This window comes from Callionymus lyra, chromosome 13 (genome assembly GCF_982586985.1).
Source record: "Callionymus lyra chromosome 13, fCalLyr1.hap1.1, whole genome shotgun sequence".
Taxonomy (NCBI): Eukaryota; Metazoa; Chordata; class Actinopteri; order Syngnathiformes; family Callionymidae; genus Callionymus; species Callionymus lyra.
The window spans coordinates 8,341,326-8,360,699 of record NC_141830.1 but is presented as its reverse complement, the minus strand read 5'-3'; the positions used below and the strand labels follow the sequence as shown (position 1 = coordinate 8,360,699).

The following is a 19,374-nucleotide window of genomic DNA, read 5'->3' as shown; positions in this document are numbered from 1 at the left end:
ACAATTGTGAATATCATGGTAAAACATTTGTGTTATTCAGAGTAAAAGAAAAAGGATTAATACTGTTGATATTAAGTAATTATTGAACATGTAACCGTTTAACATGATTTTTCTTTTATATATATATATATATATATATATATATATTGTTTACCTGAAAATGTACAGAACAATCTTTAAAATTAAACAAATTGTATTATTTTACCCTAAAAAAACGTTCAAAACATTTTATGTTTTATCTAAAAAAAAATATTTCATGGTAAGAAATGGTAAAAAAAAAAAAATAATAATAATAATAAAAATCTTAAATTCAAAATCAACTCCAAAGTAATATTTCCAGCTCATCGAGCCGCACAGAGTTATTTGAAAGTATTCAAATACCAACAAGTTGCTCATCTTGTTGTGCATAAAAAGGTCAAGAGGACCAGAAAACTACATGTGCGTTTGTTCCCCATCGACTCTTCACGCCCGAACCAGGCCGGGGAGGTTGAAGGTTCCGGGCCTGGAGCCTCCTCACTCTGTGTTTGCACATTTCATAGTCATTGAACCTGCAGCTAAAAATAGAGCAGCTAAAACACCTAGCATTACTGCACACACACCAGAAGATGTATACTCTATTAAATGTGCTATAGGCTATTTACCAAGGCTGTGGAGAAAAAGAAAACAAACACCAAGAGCTGTGGGATCAATAAATAATTTCCCCTCTAATACATTCTCTTCGGGCTGAGTGTGTTTTTTTAGGGCAAAGCCGACACATAATCTCTCCTCTATGTGGAAAAATACCTGGTGAAACTACTCAAAACATTTATAACTCGAGTTGACTTTTGAAACGACACCACGCTGACGTACGGAACATGTGATCAGATGTTTTAGAATACACTCAAACATCATGGCTAGAAAGTGCACTTTGCTCACTCTTGTGGCCATAAACGTGAACTACAGCATTACTTAACAGGGTGAATCAGCAATATCCCTACAGTCACTCTTTGCCCTCATTGAAAGATGCTGGATTTAACCTTTAAACGCTCATACATTTATGCCGAAAATAATCATCCAAATATATTTAGAGTACAATCTAATCACTTCACGAGTAGTACAAGCATTTGTGTAATGAAGACCTTTTTATTTTTCAAATACATCCTGAATTCTTTACTTAACAAACCGTTAATTGAAACTAAACTCAACTAAAATAGTAATTATTGTATTATTTTCTCTTCGGAATTTTCTCCCTTTGGTAAACAGTCCAGATGATGCTACATGCAAGCATAATATATAATTTTGATTTTATTTATTTTTAAGTAAAGTCGCCATTTAAACTTGATTTGAGATTTTTGTTGGCTTTTAATGATCAAATCCAAACACGACCGTTTGGTTCATTATTTATTTAATGTTATTTTAACCTTATACCCGTTAACAATACTTTTTCTCTGTCGTTTCCCCGGTTTAATCGTGCAATCTATTGAGTATTTGTAATAGTATTTTGTATTATGAGGTTGAATTGTTCCTGTAAAGTGTCCTTGGGAGTTTTTTTTAAAGGCACTCTTGAATAAAATGTATTATCATTATTATTAATATTCTATTTTATTCAACCGGTTGTTCCTCTGTTTTGTGACCTAGATGGGGGACACCCTGACATCCAAAGATTTAAATAATATTAAATAATACTAATGCACACAAACACACCTCATGACAGTTTGAAGTTCTTAATAAACCTCTCATTTTATATTATTTTTTAAGCCTCATATTTGGCTGAATGGTCCTTAATTTTCTTTATAGCCTGAAGTCATAAATATCAATTCAAATCAAAAGCTTGTCCTCAATTCACCTTTTTTTATTTACGTATTACTATAGATGCCATCAGAATAAAAATCCATGGTCCCACAACAACATTCCAAGACTTTTCTTGGGGGGTTGTGGGGGGTTGGGATGTGATTTATAAATCGGCCAATAGGAATGAAATAAGCCAACATGGCACATGCTTCCACACCGACTGCACGTGGTGAATTACATTTTTAATGAGCGTCTAATTTTAGGTTGTGCCTGTAATAATAATAGTCTCGATGAATATTTATGCGCCTTGTTTGAAGCTCAAGACACGAGGAGGAGGAAAATACAGTAACATAAAATGAAAAATGGTTCGACACTGAAATCTGTCAGATCCTAAATAAACGTGTTCCAGTTTTTTTTTTGTTTTTTTTTGCGTGACGCACAGAGGACTCACGACAGTCACCGGATGTTTTCTGGGGGGGGTTAGACTGGTTTTAATGCACTGATCTAATAAAAATAAAAACGTGGGGAAGTCACGCCAGAATATGACAAGTGATAGATGAGAGATGATGCAGTAGCGTTTGCCTTCTCACCCATATTGGAAGCGCGAAGAAAAAAAAAATGGTAAAAAGAAAAAAAAAAAAAAATGAAGGACCGGATCCGACCTTCAGCACCGCGGACAGCTCCTCGTCTCGAGCGGCTGCTCCTCAGCCCCGTGAGGCGGACCAGAAGGAGCTCTAGCCCCGTGAAGGTTACAACACCGAGTCCGGCTCCGGATCGATCCACCGACACCGAAGCGCCGTCTCTCGACAACAACAAATAAATCTCTTCCAAAAAAAAAAAATGACGGAATTCCAGCCGCGCTGATGTCCGTCCCAGCGTTTGAGAGAGAAGTGTCAGCGGCGTCACATGACGCTTGGATCCGGTGTCGGTGCGGATCAGCTCCGGTGTCGGGCTTGGATCAGCCGCGGTGTGAGGGCGGGTCGGTTTGGGGGTGAATGAGCTCCGAAGGAAAGGGGCGGGAGACACGGTCCCGGGTAAAAAAAAAAGAGCAGGGAAACGCACGCGTGCGCGTGTGGGTTGAATGTAAACCTACACATATCAGTGAGATTTATTTTATTTTAGGTCTAAATAATACAAATAAAATGTTTTTTTAATTCTAGTTTAATTTGATATATAACTTGTTATAGATATTTGATTCATTTATTTATATTATTTTATTTAAATAATCTTAAAGGGGAAAACGACATATTTAATTTGATTGTTTTAATTAAAAGAACATAAATTAAATGCAATAATATATACATTTTATTATAATTATTTCATTATGCCATTGAATAACTTTGTCGATTTACAACCTTCATGATTCAAACATCGAATGACCAAAATATTGACCTATTCATCCATTCATGTATCCATAATTACTGTATATCCATCCATCCATCTATCCTTGTATTAATCATCCATCCATCCATCCACATATCTATCCATCCATCCATCCATCCATCCATCCATCCATAAATACATAATTACTGTATATCCATCCATCCATCTATCCTTGTATTAATCATCCATCCATCCATCCACATATCTATCCATCCATCCATCCATCCATCCATCCATAAATACATAATTACTGTATATCCATCCATCCATCGTTGTATTCATCATCCATCCATCCATCCATGTATCCATCCATCCATGTATCTATGTATCCATCCATCCATGTATCCATCCATCCATGTATCCATCCATCCTACCATCCATCCACATATCTATCCATCCATCCATGTATCTATCCATCCATCCATCCATCCATCCATCCATGTATCTAACAATCCATCCATCCATGTATCTATCATCCATCCATCCTACCATCCATCCACATATCTATCCATCCATCCATGTATCTATCCATCCATGTATCATCCATTTATACATGTATCTACCATCTATTCATCCATGAATCTATCCACCTTGCCACCCATCCATCTATCTCTCTATCCACCCATCCATCATGTATCCATCCATCCATTTCTCTATCTAACCATCTATCACGTATCCATGTATCCATCCATCCATCCATCATGTATCCATGTATCCATCTATCCATCCATCCATCCATCTATCCATCCATCTCTCTATCCATCCATCTATCATGTATCCATTTATCCATCCATCCATCCATTCATCATGTATCCATGTATCCATGTATCCATCTATCCATCCATCCATCAATCTCTCTATCCAACCATCTATCATGTATCCATTTATCCATCCATCCATCGCTCTATCCATCCATCCATCATGTATCCATCCATCCATCCATCCATCTCTCTATCCAACAATCTATCATGTATCCATCTATCCATCCACCCTTGTGTACTTTCTTGAAGAATTGCTCCGTGCATTTTTTAGCATTGCAAACTTTCATGAAGCAACGATATAATCAACATGTGAAAAAAAGGGCCCATGAAAGAAAAGTGCATCCTCGCAGGAAAAGGTTCTTTCCTCTGACCCTTTTGAAGACTTGTCAGCTTCAGAAGTGTGTTGCTTCACCACTGAAAGATTCAACAACATCGACCCATTTTTAGCTGGAATCAAAGGCTTTTCTCACATTTACCAGTCATCTCCCTTTTTTTTGGTTGAGATAAAGATTTAAAGAACATATGTAGAATAAAACAGAGTTCATCTTTCATTTCTCTGCTCTTCACCACACAGCCTTAGAAATCCAAACACTCTGTTCCCTGCACAGAGACTTGTAAATATTCAATGGTGTCTCACAGAACAAGAGCTCTGTTGCCACCGAGAAAAAGGGAGAGAGTCGACTTTCTGACCCACTCCTTGGCAGGGTAATCAAAGCTAGCGTTCCCCTGCACGTCAAATCAGCGACTATCAAGAGAACCAGGAGGCAGAAGTGCACAAACTCTCCACTTATCTTTGAGATCATCGTGTCAGTCTTTGTTCTCAGTCATCAGTCCACCTCGAACTTCACTAAAGCAAATCGATATTTTCTCAGAAATCTGGTTTTATCTTTTTACAAGCATGTTTTCTAAGAATTTAAATCACTAGAAATGGAGTAAAATCATTTCCAAAGGCTCTGTAAAATATGTTAATAATAAACTAAAAAAAATTCATTAACACACTTCAGAAGTTAACGATAAAATGACACAACAAGAAGTAAGACTTTATTTTCTTAAGAGCAACTGCTAAGTGAAAAAAAAGTATTTTATTTTCAACTCTTAAATCTAAACTCTTAACAGAAAGAAGATAAAAATGATGCAACACAAACTTAATAATTCCAATTACCTCCATGTATTTATATACTTTTTAAAAAATAATATATATAACATTCAGAATATATTTAAAACATAAAATTAATACATTTTTAAATATATAGATGCATGAGTGTTGTAATAAGTATTATCATTATTTATTATTATTACGTTATAATCATTGATGTATTGATTATAATCAATATATTATATTTCCTAAATTTTTCATTAGCATCTTTATTTATTATTGTTGTTGTCATTATGGTTTTAATTGGATTTAAAATGTTTACTTTATGTCCTAATGTGTTTGTGTACTGGAGATGCAACTAAAACTATGGGAAGAATAAATGAATATCAATCAATTCATCGCTTTTTTCTCATCAAATCTTCCAATCAAGAGAATTTGATGAGATAAATCAAAGAAACATTTGAAGCTGTCAGCTGATCATTCCTGTTTGATTCAAATAATCCTCAGAAGTTCATAATTATTATCTTCCTTGAGTTTATCATCTCCAGAAACCTCTATTTAACAACATTTTTAGATCAATAAACATAATATTTTGTCACCTTGAATGCCAAAAATGTCCACAAAATCGTTTCTTCACTTTCCTGCCGACAACTCAACTCATGGAGTTCTGAGGGTCAAAGGTGACGACCAAAGCAAGACCACCTTATCCCAGGATGGGAAAAAAAATGTCCCTTCAACACATTCCTCGTCTATTTTCCACTGACGGATCTCCCTGGAAAACTCACAGACAAGTTCAATCGGGATGTTTGATTTGTTCCCTTTTGTTGGCTGCTGAATGTGTAAATCACGACGTTTGTGAGCAATGCTGATACTCAGACACGGTTCCTGGCAAATATGCAGAAAAGGGTTTTTGCTAACCACTTTGTCCTCCTGTTGCAATTCCATGAGAGCAGGAATGCAGCAGAAAGAAATGGGGAGACAGAGGGGGGAGCAGGGAGAAAGATAGGGGGAGAGATTGTGAGTGGCGTTAGTAGATTCTTGTACAACAGCAAATGTTTTGGAGAGAAATTGCAGAGCTTCGAACCGAACACCGCGGTTGAGATTCAGATCCGTTTGTAAATCTTTTGAACGAAGCACAACCATTTGACTTGTGGGTCATTGATCCATTACTACTTGATAATCGCTTTTTGAATCTTTGAAAACATGAAACTACTTTTCCAAGATGGAAACTAAATGCTTTAGTTTTTGGTGAAGATCATATTTTAGGTTAAATTATTCCTATAAGGCTTGATGATGAGCTGCAAGAGTCTTGTTTTTATATATGAAGACACATTCAATTAAATGCATTCCAAAAATGGGAAGTTATCTCTTGTACAGTTTCTAAAAACACGAAAAAATACTTAATAATAAATCAAGTTAAGTATGTTTTTCTAACCCTATTGGAAGATTATCGTTTCACCTTTTTACACACAGTGGCATCTTTATCTTTCAATATCTTAAATTAAGACTTTTTACTTTTACTTTCTACCTTTTACTTTTTAAGGTGAATGTGACTCGTCACAAATATAATAAACTTATATTTACTTCAACCATTTGCCAAGATTTCAAATTGCAGTAAAAAAAAATACATTTACGCTGAGATTGAGGTAAATTCTGGTTTTAATCAAAAGAAGTTCCGTTGACTAAAAGCATTAAAACATTAAGCCATGCTTCATATCAAAATCGTAGCCTACCTTGTTAAACCTTTTTTTTGTGTGTAATTATCTCCAACTTGTGAGACTTTAAAGTATCAATACACGACTTAAACATTTGTCTTCAGAGACGACAGCGATTTAAAAATAATCTCTGTTTTTATATTATTGTTAAATGTGGAGACACAACAGAGAGACATTTACGGTGTATACTTGAAAGCACTTGATGTATTTGAGGTTTTGGATATTTTTTTTATTAGTTTTATACAGAACAAAAAAGAACAAAAATCTTGTTTAATGTAATATTACAATTTTGTTTTTCAAGAATGTGTTAAATAAAATATTTATTGGGGGTTTTTTTGTGACTAACCTCAGTCTCTGGGTACAAATGTATCATAAAAACCCGAGGCAGCTTGTTTAAGTGTTGACTCACAATAATTCATGATTAAATTCATAAAATAAAAAATGGAATGAAAAAGACTGTGGTTACCTAACGCTCCATTGAAATAAAGTGGGGGGAAAAAACTGCACCTTTAAGCTTGAATGTCATTTTAGCAGAACATAATTTAGGTTTTATTAAATGGTGTATTTTTTACTTTTTAACAAACAGGAAGTTGTTTATTTTTCTGCAGTGTTTTTTTTCTTTCCATTTCATCTTCAAGCTGGTGCAGAATCCTTTTTTATTTTGTTTATTTTTTTGACGTCATAATGTTCAGTATAAAACGGTGTAAAGATGGATCACGTTCTTTCATCAAAGGAGAAAGAGTTCCCTCCAGTGGTGAGGTCAGACAGTTACAGTCGAGAATCAATATTGAATTTGAACGACAGTGTTTGACCAGCGTGTGTATATGTGTGTGTGTGTGTGTGTGTGTGTGTGTGTGTGTGGGAGGGGGAGAGGGGGGGGTCGTTTTAAAGAAGCAAGAGTCGAGGCACTTTTGACTCACAGCCCAGATTATGATCTCACTTTTTTTTCTTTTTTTTTTTTCGAAAACCTTCGAGTTTGCCTCAGATCTTCTCTGTCCAGCCACGCGTCGCACAGTTACCTTATTTGACCGCAGAGATACTCGTCCTCCGCACCGAGCACAGAATTTGGTTTGGCAATAAGAACAGAGGTGACCGCAGCCGTCGGCAAACTTGGTTTTGTGGCAGATGCCGCAGATCGGGGCTTCGCTCTTTTGATCCTGGGCCGGCTTGGTCTCGTCGCCCATCTTTTTGACCTGGTCCTTGTACGACTCAAACTGCTGATGCAACTTCCTGTGAGGAGAAGGAGAGACGAGGGGAAGCCGTTAGAAGAACATCCTTCAGATACAGTGGAATAATGGCTGAGAACTATCATGGACTGTTTTCACACAGACACTGAGTTTGTTTGACGAATCTGACGTGAAGATCCAAAGTTTGACTTGTGGAGAAGTTCAGAGCCTGATATACAGTTTACACAACACAATGTGCCATCCATCCATCCATCCATCCATCCATCCATCCATCCATCCATCCATCCATCCATCCATCCATCCATCCATCCATCCATCCATCCATCCATCCATCCATCCATGTGTCCATCCATCCATCCATGTGTCCATCCATCCATCCATGTATCCATCCATGTACCCATCCATCCATGTACTCATCTATCCATGTAACTATCCATCCATCCATTCATGTATCTATCCATCCATCCATGTACCTATCTATCCATGTATCTATCCATCTATGTATCCAACCATCCATGTACCCATCCATCCATGTACCCATCTATCCATGTAACTATCCATCCATCCATTCATGTATCTATCCATCCATCCATGTACCTATCTATACATCCATGTACCTATCTATCCATGTATCTATCCATCTATGTATCCATCCATCCATCTATGTATCTATCCATCCATCCATGTATCTATCCATCCATCCATGTACCTATCCATACATCCATGCACCTATCTATCCATGTATCCATCCATCTTTGTATCCATCCATCCATCCATGTATCATCCATGTATCTATCCATCCATCCATTCATGTATCCATCCATGTATCCTTCCATCCATCCATGTATCTATTCTTCCATCCATCCATCCATCCAGCCATCTATCCATCCATCCATGTATCTATCCATCCATCCATGTATCTATCCGTTCATCCATGTATCTATCCATCCATCCATGTATCTATCCGTCCATCCATGTACCTATCCGTTCATCCATGTATCTATCCATCCATCCATGTATCTATCCGTCCATCCATGTACCTATCTATCCATGTATCTATCCATCTGTGTATCCATCCATTCATCCATCCATCCATGTATCATCCATGTATCTATCATCCATCCATTCATGTATCCATCCATGTATCCTTCCATCGATCCATGTATCTATTCTACCATCCATCCATCAAGCCATCTATCCATCCATCCATGTATATATCCATCCATCCATGTATCTATCCATCCATCCATTCATGTATCCGTCCATCCATGTATCTATCCATACATCCATGTACCTATCCATACATCCATGTACCTATCTATCCATGTATCTATCCATCTGTGTATCCATCCATCCATCCATCCATCCATCCATGTATCATCCATGTATCTATCCATCCATCCATTCATGTATCCATCCATGTATCCTTCCATCCATCCATGTATCTATTCTACCATCCATCCATCCAGCCATCTATCCATCCATCCATGCATCTATCCATCCATCCATGTATCTATCCATCCATCCATGTATCTATCCGTCCATCCATGTATCTAACTATCCATGTATCTATCAATCGATCTATGTATCCATCCATCGATGTATCTATCCATCCATGCATGCATCCATCCATCCATCCATCCATCCATCCATCCATCCATCCATTTACCATGTATCCATCCATCCATGTACCCATCTATCCATGTATCTATCCATCCATCCATGTATCTATCCATCCATCCATGTATCTATCCATGTATCCTTCCATCCACCCATCTATGCTTCCATCCATCCATCCGTCCATGTATCTATCATTAATCTATCCCTGTATCTATCCATCCATGTATCTATCCATCCATTAAAGTATCCATGCATCCATCCTTCCTTCCTAGTATCCATCCATGCATTTATCCATACATCCATTAAAGAAGAACGAATTTGTCCATTTATCTATTTTCCCCAGAATGTATCATTTCATTCCTTCATTCCACCCATGTATCCATCTCGCAAAAAATAAATCAATCATCCATTCATCCATCAATACATGTATCTTTTCATCCATCCATCCAACTTTTTGATACATTCATACGACAACTTCTGAAACCAATGACAATTATTGTAGAGCATCTTCAATAGATTCATTAACATGTCAGGAAAGTGTACATTCAAGCCATTTAAAGAAAAACAACACGTAATAACATTTGTTAACAGATATTACACATGTTAACATACCCATGATTTAATCGATGCAGGTCATCTTGAGTTTTGTTGAGAACATTATGAAGTATTCAATGATACCTACTTTTTTGTTACAAAAATATATACTATTTTGATTGTATATTAACCGAACCTACCATTTAATTGAAAGCATAATATAGTGAAAACAAAACACAGATGTTTTTTTTTACAAAACGTGTGATGTGTTTTTTACAATAAGCTCCGACAAAGAACTGATGCGACTCCTGCTACACGAACATCTCTCAGAAGCGAGAGGGCAGCGTCGTATCAAATTTGCTTTGCAAGTTTAAGAGCACTTCATTCCACTTTCTCAAGTTCCCCTTGCGTTTAATGAATCATTTGCACCCGTGTTTCTATATCGGGACATTGGTAAGACGAGACGGAGGCGACACCTTCACGAGAAATAAATAATTATCAAAGCCACACACACACACATTATCAGGCCTCGTCCTATTGTCTCAACTCTACACTGCTGATGAATTTAAAGGTAGAACTGAATAGAAAAAAATACTTTATGGACTTTTCACATGCATTTTGTATGACAGATGTCAATTGAGCGTCTCCTTGGAAACTAAACACTGGGCTGACTTCATAATATGGCGATTAGAATTGGTTTCGCCCCACATATCCCCTGCAACATTCATTAGCACTTGTGAATTATTAAGCAGCGCTATCCTTTTACCACATACAGCACTGCGTTTGAGATAAACGCACTTCCTTGTAGCCACAACCAGCTCTTTGGTGCCCAAACGCAGCACTCAGCGGCCACAGGAGACACGTCTGTTGGGTTGTCTCTGTGCCAGTCGACATCAGCGACGGTGTCGGCCGAGTGTCCCTCGATGCTCCCGCACAAGGATTCAAAAGCTAATTGTGTCACAATCTTAGCTCTCATCGCGCTGAGATTAGTGTGCGAGACTTTTTCTCAAAGGTATTTTTTGACGGATGATGCCGATAACGGAGATGAAGGAAACGATACGGAGAATAAAGCTACTGTCAGCGTGATTAAAGGCACTGAAACGACATGTTTTAACCTCATTAAAAATCTACAAATGAGCATCTGACTTGTTGACTCTGTGTTTTTTAAATAGTTATATTATGCGTTCTACTGTATATGTTGGATTCATAAAGAAAATAAGGAATAATTACCATTTCATCATGGGTTCAAGTCTTTGAAGTGACACTTTTTATTAGAGATAATAAATATAGTTTTTTAGTTCTCATTAAAAAGAAATGTAAATGCTTTATTCTTATACAATACATATATGTATCAGTGAACATAAATTATCTTCTTTAAATTAGATTAATTTATTTTCTTCCCTTCATTCTAAGCATTAATTACTAAAAAACAAAAACATATTTTTCATTAATTAATACATAGTTCTACAGTTAGTGGATTTTAAAACCCCAACATTTGTTTGATGTTCCAAAGGCAATCATAAATATATTTCATTTTAATAGAGAAAATGCAATTTTCTTCAGTACTACTATACTATTACTCATTACTCATTTAATATTTTCCAAGTTATAAGGTTTCCCGAATTATTCATAATATTTTATTATACTTTAACCTATATTTTTAATAAAAAATAAATAATACGTTTGAACCTCATTCATAATTAATCATTAGTTAAAAAAATAATAATATGCATTCATATATATTTAATTTTAGAGAGTATGTATATGTACGACTATGCTATTTATTTTCAATATTTCAATGTCAAACGGAAGTAATTTCAGAAGTAGAGAAGGGAAAATATTATTTCTTAAGCGAATGATTTTTTGATTTTTTTTCACTGCAAAATGTATTTTATAATAGTCAGTTAATAATAAGTATAATAATTGTTGAATGTCTTCTAAGACTAAATATTCAGTTAAAAATGTATATTTGAAATCCATGAAAACACAGCTTAAAATATATATTTAATTTACAATAAATACGTAACAGGCTTTGTCATATTTTTACTCACCATTCTCAAGGCATGGGTGGTATATTTAATAGAGAAAGTGATAAGATAAATATAGTTAATTCAATAAATAAATAAATAAAGTAAATTTGCAACACATACTTTTTCCTTTAATGACTTTCTATAATGTTATTGCACATGAACAAAAGATATAACGAGATAATTTCACTATATGTCTCTGAAAACAATTTAGCTTGACTGCTTGGAATAAAAAAAAACATCAGCTGGAACTCGGTCTACGTAGAAAGAGAAACTTTATGGAGTCAAAACCAGGCGACACGCCGGACTAGTAATCATACGCTACTCATTGTTTGATCACTGAGTGCCAGCGCTCTGGAACCTCTGGGGGTTTTCGCTACAGCAGGTACAACTCGCCACAGTAACACGAGACCGTCACTTGGACGTATGACAGACTCCACATATCAATAGCCCGGTTCGACCTTACACTCTTTTCTTCCCTCTGCTGACATTCAACATCAAAGCTCTTTCATTTAGTTTCTTTTTTAATAAAAATGATCTATCAATCGAAGCAGTACTAAAGAACTTTGTGATTTTATTATCATTAAACATCACTGGGTGGAAAGTAAATGAATTAATATTTGTTTTGTAAAGCTTGACAACAGCCCCTTAGAGCGAACTTAAATAAACAAGACTGTTTGTTTTTATTCAAGTCACAAAATATACATAAATATGTTGTTTTTTTTAACAAGTTTGTATGTCTTGCAATTAAACATAATCTTAAACAAAAGCAGTTTCACTTTCACTTTCTGCGTCAGCAATTCAATGGAACGCTGCTTCTCTGCTCTCAGAATTCTAAACTCCAGATATCGCACAACATGTAGAGAGCAGGGGTTTGTGTTGGCAAGAATCTGATGATACAATACTTGTAACGATACAATATATTGCGATATTTTACTAAAATTTATATACAGTATTTGTAGTATTGTCCTAGTGCTTGACTCTCTTGAAGTCGTAACTGTTTTTGTTGTTTTAAAACCAAAATATGTCCAAACATAAGCTTTAAAAGCTGCTGGAGTAACTGTATCCTCTCGTCCTCAGTCATGATTGCCGCCATCTAGCAACTGGAAGTTCAATTGCAACCCAAAAGAGGAACACTGCGGGAATATTTGCATGTTAATTGTAAATTAAAAATAAATATATTTTATTGTACACACACTGTATTGAACTACACACCATAAAAAGAACTATGATAAAAAATATATATATATATGATTCACAAGCTAACAATTAAGGTTGTTGTTTTTTATCGATACTTTGCTGTCGAATATCGATACAGTGTTGTGGTAAATATTATTTTTTAAATTTCACCACCCCTAGTACATATGCTATGGCAATTCTTACTTTTTAATTACTTTAGCCTCACAAACATTTTTTTTTTCATGGAAAATAAACATTTAATGCTTATTTTACGTATTAGAGGTCATGCATTCATATGAAAAATTGTCCTGCTACAATTTATTTAATTTATTAATATTTAAAAATTATCATTTCAGTTTTATCAAAATCAGGAGACATTTACTGATCATATTTTACATGCTAGTCATGTTTTTGTGGTTTTGACAGCATAGAATAAAAAGTATGAATTGAATAAAATGACTCACTTAAATTACGAAATACCAATGACTCAAATAGTGAATATAATTCCACATATGGACATTACAAAATGAAAAAGCAATGATTTATTAAGGAAGGTTTTCCTTGAAGGTACGAGCAACAATTAAAGTCTCAGTGTCTTGTCAAAGGACACCTCGGTCGAACACACCTTTCTACAAAATTCTACAGGAAACCTCCAAGGCCAAAGTATTTGTTATTACTCAGGTCTTTGACATGATATGTGGTTATGCGGGGTGTAGACATAACATATAAAAATGGGAAATTTCCAAAATAATATATATAAAGAGCCTAAATATTCTGATATACGAAAGATGATCTTAGCTTGTATGCTATACGTTAGCGGTGGCTAGCTAGCGTGATAGCTAACAGAAAAAATGAACCTAAAACAAACGTGTCTCATCTTCAGGACCTTCAGAGATTTACTACTTTCCTAACGTCAACTGTGACACTTAAATATCGATATAAACGGATTCATCAGGTTCTGTCTATCTTTCTCTTCTCATTGCTTCATTCACGCCTTCCTTTCCAGTGTGTCCGCCTATTTTGTCTAGAGTTTTGAGTTTCTGAAGTGTGTATTTTGTCTTTTCATCACACTATTGTATTTACAAAAGAAAAAACATGACTCAACCTCTTTCATTTTGTTCAGGTGTTTTTTTTTTTTTGCAATAGCCATAATAATAAGTTATTTGGAGGAAAAACGAATCCTTTGCACTTTCTTTTTATTGCACTTTGTTCTTGTTCTTGTTTTTTTATGATTCTATTGTTTCTGCTGCTGTGAGCTGGAAAAACAATTTACCGAAGGAGACCTCCAGAGGGATCAATCTAGTTTATCTAATCTAATTATTTAAATTCTCTAAATCCTAAAAATCAGATTATTTATACAGAACTATGACGGACCATCTTTTTGTTGGAGATTCTTTGTTGAGAATTTCTTTGAGAATTCTTCAGATAAATTCATAATTTGTTCATAAACAGAACTTATCTTTCCTCAAACATTTCGCCACAATTTAATTCTACGTCATCACGTCTTTCTTTTTAGATCCGAGTATGTTTCATGTGATTTTCCTCTTCTCTTTTCGTGACTCACATCCGTCCATCTTTGTCTGGTTTTCTTTTTTCCCCTCCGTTTTCTGTCTCTTTTACCTTGAATGTTTGTCTCTCCTGTGAGAGTATCTGCAACGTTTCATCCTGTTACATCTTTGTGTACGTCTCTCCTCCCCGTCTGCCTTTTTTCTCTCTACATCTGTTCATCTCCTCATCCCTCTCTTCCTGTCTCAGCACACGTCAGTTGACTCCATTGACACCATCTCAAATAATGTTGTTTTTTTCTCAGGAAAATACAGAGATTAAGATTTCAAGCCATTATTTTCTATGAATGTTCAAACGTCGTCCCACAGATTGATCCCATTTTGAGTCGAAGGATCAATTACTTACGCGTCTGGCTCTGGCTCCTTGTCATTTTGGGACTTTTGCTGGGGCTGAAGAACGTTATTTACCAGCTCAGTGATCCCACTAAAGGGAAACCACCTGTTCAAATAAGCAACAACTCGGTCAGTCATCATGCGGACAAAGAGACACCACGTCCAAAGAGTTGAAACTACAGCAAGTGACATTCACTACAACCAGAGCAGAGAGGGGGGGGGGGCGGGAAGGAAGGAAGGAAGAAGGCCGGGGGGACAGCGGCGGGTAGTGGAACACTGACGACCAGAAACAGAGTCGGATGGACCAACAAGAGCAGAGGAAGAAGAAGAGAAAGAGAAAGAGAGAGAGGGAAGAAAGCAGGGAAAGCTCTGCAGCCAATGACGATGAGAGCGGCTGCATCAGATGCTCAGCTGAGGGTGAAAGGAGAGTCTTTTTATCCAGTGTGCAAAAAAAAGGGGTCAAGTTTTTGGACTGGACGTGGGTATAGATTTAGGCAAAATGCACCGACTAGAAAGAGGGTTTTCGACACGTGGCTGCGACAAGCCAATCAGATGACGCGCTGGATGAATGAGCAGCCAATCAGGGGAAAGATCGAGGGGGCTCTCGCTAGACAGAAAGTCATCGGTGTCACAAGAGGCGGCAAAAAAATTCACACGGGTCGAAAAAGATGGATATATATAGGTTGCGGTCGCCGCGTCCAGTGACACTCGTGACTTCTCTGTGAATCGACTAAAAAAAGAGGTGAAAGCCACACGAAGCAACACCGACAGGAAGAGGTGTCAAAAGCCTAGAGCACTCTGGGTAACGTGGTTTACTTACTGTGGTGACTGAGTCTTTGGTTCTTCTTTGACCCTATAACATAAAGAAATAATAATGTGTGCACGGGTCGGTGCGTACAGAACACAAGGAGATGAAAAAACAATCAACGTGAAATATCAGCACAAATGAAACAGTAAAATGTTTATGCAAACAAAAAATATTTCGGTTTTTTGATGGACATGCAAAAGGAAATAGAAATGTTTTGGTTTTATCAGAATGAAAATAAAAAAATTAATGTGAAACAGTTAATAATGAATTAATATTTTTATTTTTTTAAATCTCATGACAGAAAAAGAAAATTGAATAGAAAAATATGACCACTAACATAAAAAAAATCTAAAGTTGAGTGAAATCAAATTGAATATTTATCCTTTTTCGCTCTAATAGTATAGGGTTAGTTGAATCTAAGAGAATTTAATAAGAAAACATACATTATATTCACTACAATCATATTAAATTCAATTAAACTTTTTTTGTATAATTAGTCAAACTGTAGACACACCTTTGTCACTTGAACTATAAATTGTGTCTAAAATTAAATTTTGTACTTACAAAAAAACTAAAAATCAACAAAGTATTCAACATTGTGCCTCATGTTTGTATTTGTATTGTGTGCTTGACTGATGATGTTATGATAACACACGTAGAAGAACCTCCATCTACCGATCAACTGGAATCATGGAATGTTAGAAAGATGTTTAACAACATATTTAACCTTTTAAAAAAACTTCTCTTTTGCAGGGGAGTAAAGTTAAATTGTAACTTTCATAATACAGATGAGAAAAATGTTTTAAATGAACAATTTTACATCAAAAATGTATTTTCTCTTTTTCCAATGATGACATTTCTGCTCTCGTCGAATTACAAAGTCGAAAAAAAAAGGTTAAGCCGTAAACATACAAGTCAACTTCCAACGGATTATAAATAGAGGGTCCCCCAAAATACACTTTTATAAACAAAACAAGTCTGTGTAAAACCACTAACCAAGTTCAAAAATTAACTAAATCAGCATGAAAGCATCATTAAAGTTACAAGATCAGCTGCGTCTCACGTCACTGCAGGTCTTCAGAGAACACAACAAGAGAAGTCGACTCAAGTACCCGTCATTTTGGCTGCTCTGCTTCCCGATGAGCCATTCCATATTTATCCTCTGGCCCGGTTCTCCAGATGACCTGCAGAGACCCTCTTTATTGATCCCATCAGCCTCGTCTCTGTGGTCACATTACGAGCCTCATATTTATCTGATCCTGCTGCCTGACAGCGTGTGAGAGCATCTGTCTATGAACTTGTGTCTCCATGTGTGTGTGTACGGTGCTCGTGTGTTGGCAGGACAATGAGTGTGTGTGTTGGTGTGTGTGTGTGTGTGTGTGGCCGCCGAGTCTATTATTTGACACGGGCCAGTGAAATGAGTGTAAAATGTCACTGGTGACGTAACCACTATCTTGGCTGCTGACTGTGAGGCCGACACGATTCTCTGTTTACCACGTTATCTACATATTTATTACAAATAAATAACATTTTAGCATCACACTTAGTGGTTAAATAAAATACAAAATGTTTTTTTTCTTGGATTTTTTTCATAGACTTGACAATATAAATCACATTCATCGAACGTTCCAATAATATCTTTCCTATTAAATCGTGTCTAATGAAACAATTTCAGAGCGTGACTGATATGACACTGCCCTCTAGTGGCCAACAGTGCTGCATTGCATTCCATCAGATGAAGCGTTTTAAGTTAACTACTGGTACTTTTAATGGTAAAATAATCAACACACACACACACACACACACACACACACACACACACACACACACACACACACACACACACACACACACACACACACACACACACACACGCAGATAGAGGGAGGGAGGTAGGGTGAAAGAGGGTGAGTTAGAGAGAAAGATAGAATAGGAGAGAAAGACTGACTGAGATAAAAAAAATTCCAATGAAAGGGAGAGAGAAGAGAAATAACAGAGAAAGAAAAAATATTAAACAGGGGACGAGAAATAAAAACAAGAGAAAGAAGAGAGAGAGAGGGTGAGGGAGGAAGAGAGAAACTGATTTTGAGAGAAAGAAAAGATGATGATAGAGTGAGAAAGAAAGAAAGAAAGAAAGAGGAGAGAAAGAGTGAGAAAGGGTCAGAAAAAAATGATAGAGAAATAGTGTGAAAGGGTGATAGAGAAATAAGAGAGCAAGAGTGAAGGAAAAGAGTGAGGGGGAAAAAATAAGAGAAAGAAGACAGAGACTGAGAAAGAGAGTGAATGAGTGAGAGAAGAGAGAAAAAATACATATAGAGAGAGGGGAAGAGAAATAGAAATGAGTGAAAGAGAGTGAGAAACTGAAAGGGAAAGAGAGTGATAGAGAGCAAAAGAGTGAAAGAGGGTTAGTGAGAGAGAAAGAAGAGTAAGGGAGGAAAGAATAGAGAGAAAAATATATATAGAGAGGAGGGGAAGAGAAATAGAAACAAGAGAGAGAGCAAGAGAGTGGGAGAGAAAAAATTAGAGAGAAAGAGAGAGAGAGGGAAAAAAGAAAGAGGGATTTAGCCAGATTCGGCTTCTCACACTCACATTTGTGGTTTATTTTTCCAAATGCAGATGCAGTTCCTGGCAACGGTGACGGAGTTGTCACAACATTGCAATTACAGTCTTCTGACACTAGTGGGAAGCAGAAGCAACCATGTTCAATCTTCTGTAGTACCATGTCTATGATCTTAAGCAGTATCACAAATATCATATTTAAAAAAAATCCAATGAAGAAACACAAACACTTCCATTTGAATCATTTGCACACTCGTCAGGTAGGGGGCAGCATTTAGCAGTAAACAGCCCTTTTGCTCTGACTTTGGAACGTCCTTGATTACATAAAAATGTGAGTATTAATAACAGATTATAGAGTAAATGATCAATTCCACAGAAGATTTGACGCTTAATGAAACACTGATGTCTGGGAATACGGATGAAGCCCGTGAGTGTGTGGCATGATCCGGCTCTAAACTGCTCTGAAGTCTGCTGCAACATAAGGAAACTCAACATGACAGAGTCAGCAGGAAGCCTGCAGGATCTGGAGTGCGTAACCGAAGCGCCTCATTGTGTCTGCACTGTAAACCACCAAGAATAGGGAAGCGACAGCTAAAAATAGCCACTCATTTAAAAAAGCCACACAATTAGCGTTTTTTTTTTCTTTAGGCAACCTGTTCAACTCCACCTCTCCATTAGATGCCGGGGAAAAGTGCTGCTGCTTAACGTTTTTTTTTTTCTTCCAGCGACCACGGCGAGGATTAGGAGAACCGATAACTTCCTCTGGCACATGGCGCTGGCACGACGAGATAGCGAGAGCGAGGGGTGGTGGAGTTGAGGGACGGACGCCGTGGTGAG

At 36.6% G+C, this 19,374-nt stretch overlaps 1 protein-coding gene across 1 annotated transcript in view; it reads right to left on the bottom strand.

Moving 5' to 3' along the window:
* The window catches only part of rims2a (regulating synaptic membrane exocytosis 2a), a 156,327-nt gene that overhangs the window by 115,350 nt on the left and 21,603 nt on the right, over nt 1-19,374 (bottom strand). The window contains exons 3-6 of the mRNA XM_087805331.1: nt 15,991-16,023; nt 15,184-15,276; nt 7,745-7,955; nt 5,929-5,940 (exon numbers count right to left, since the gene is read on the bottom strand). Coding sequence (XP_087661457.1) covers nt 5,929-5,940; nt 7,745-7,955; nt 15,184-15,276; nt 15,991-16,023 — 349 coding nt within the window. The remainder of the gene's footprint in view (nt 1-5,928; nt 5,941-7,744; nt 7,956-15,183; nt 15,277-15,990; nt 16,024-19,374) is intronic.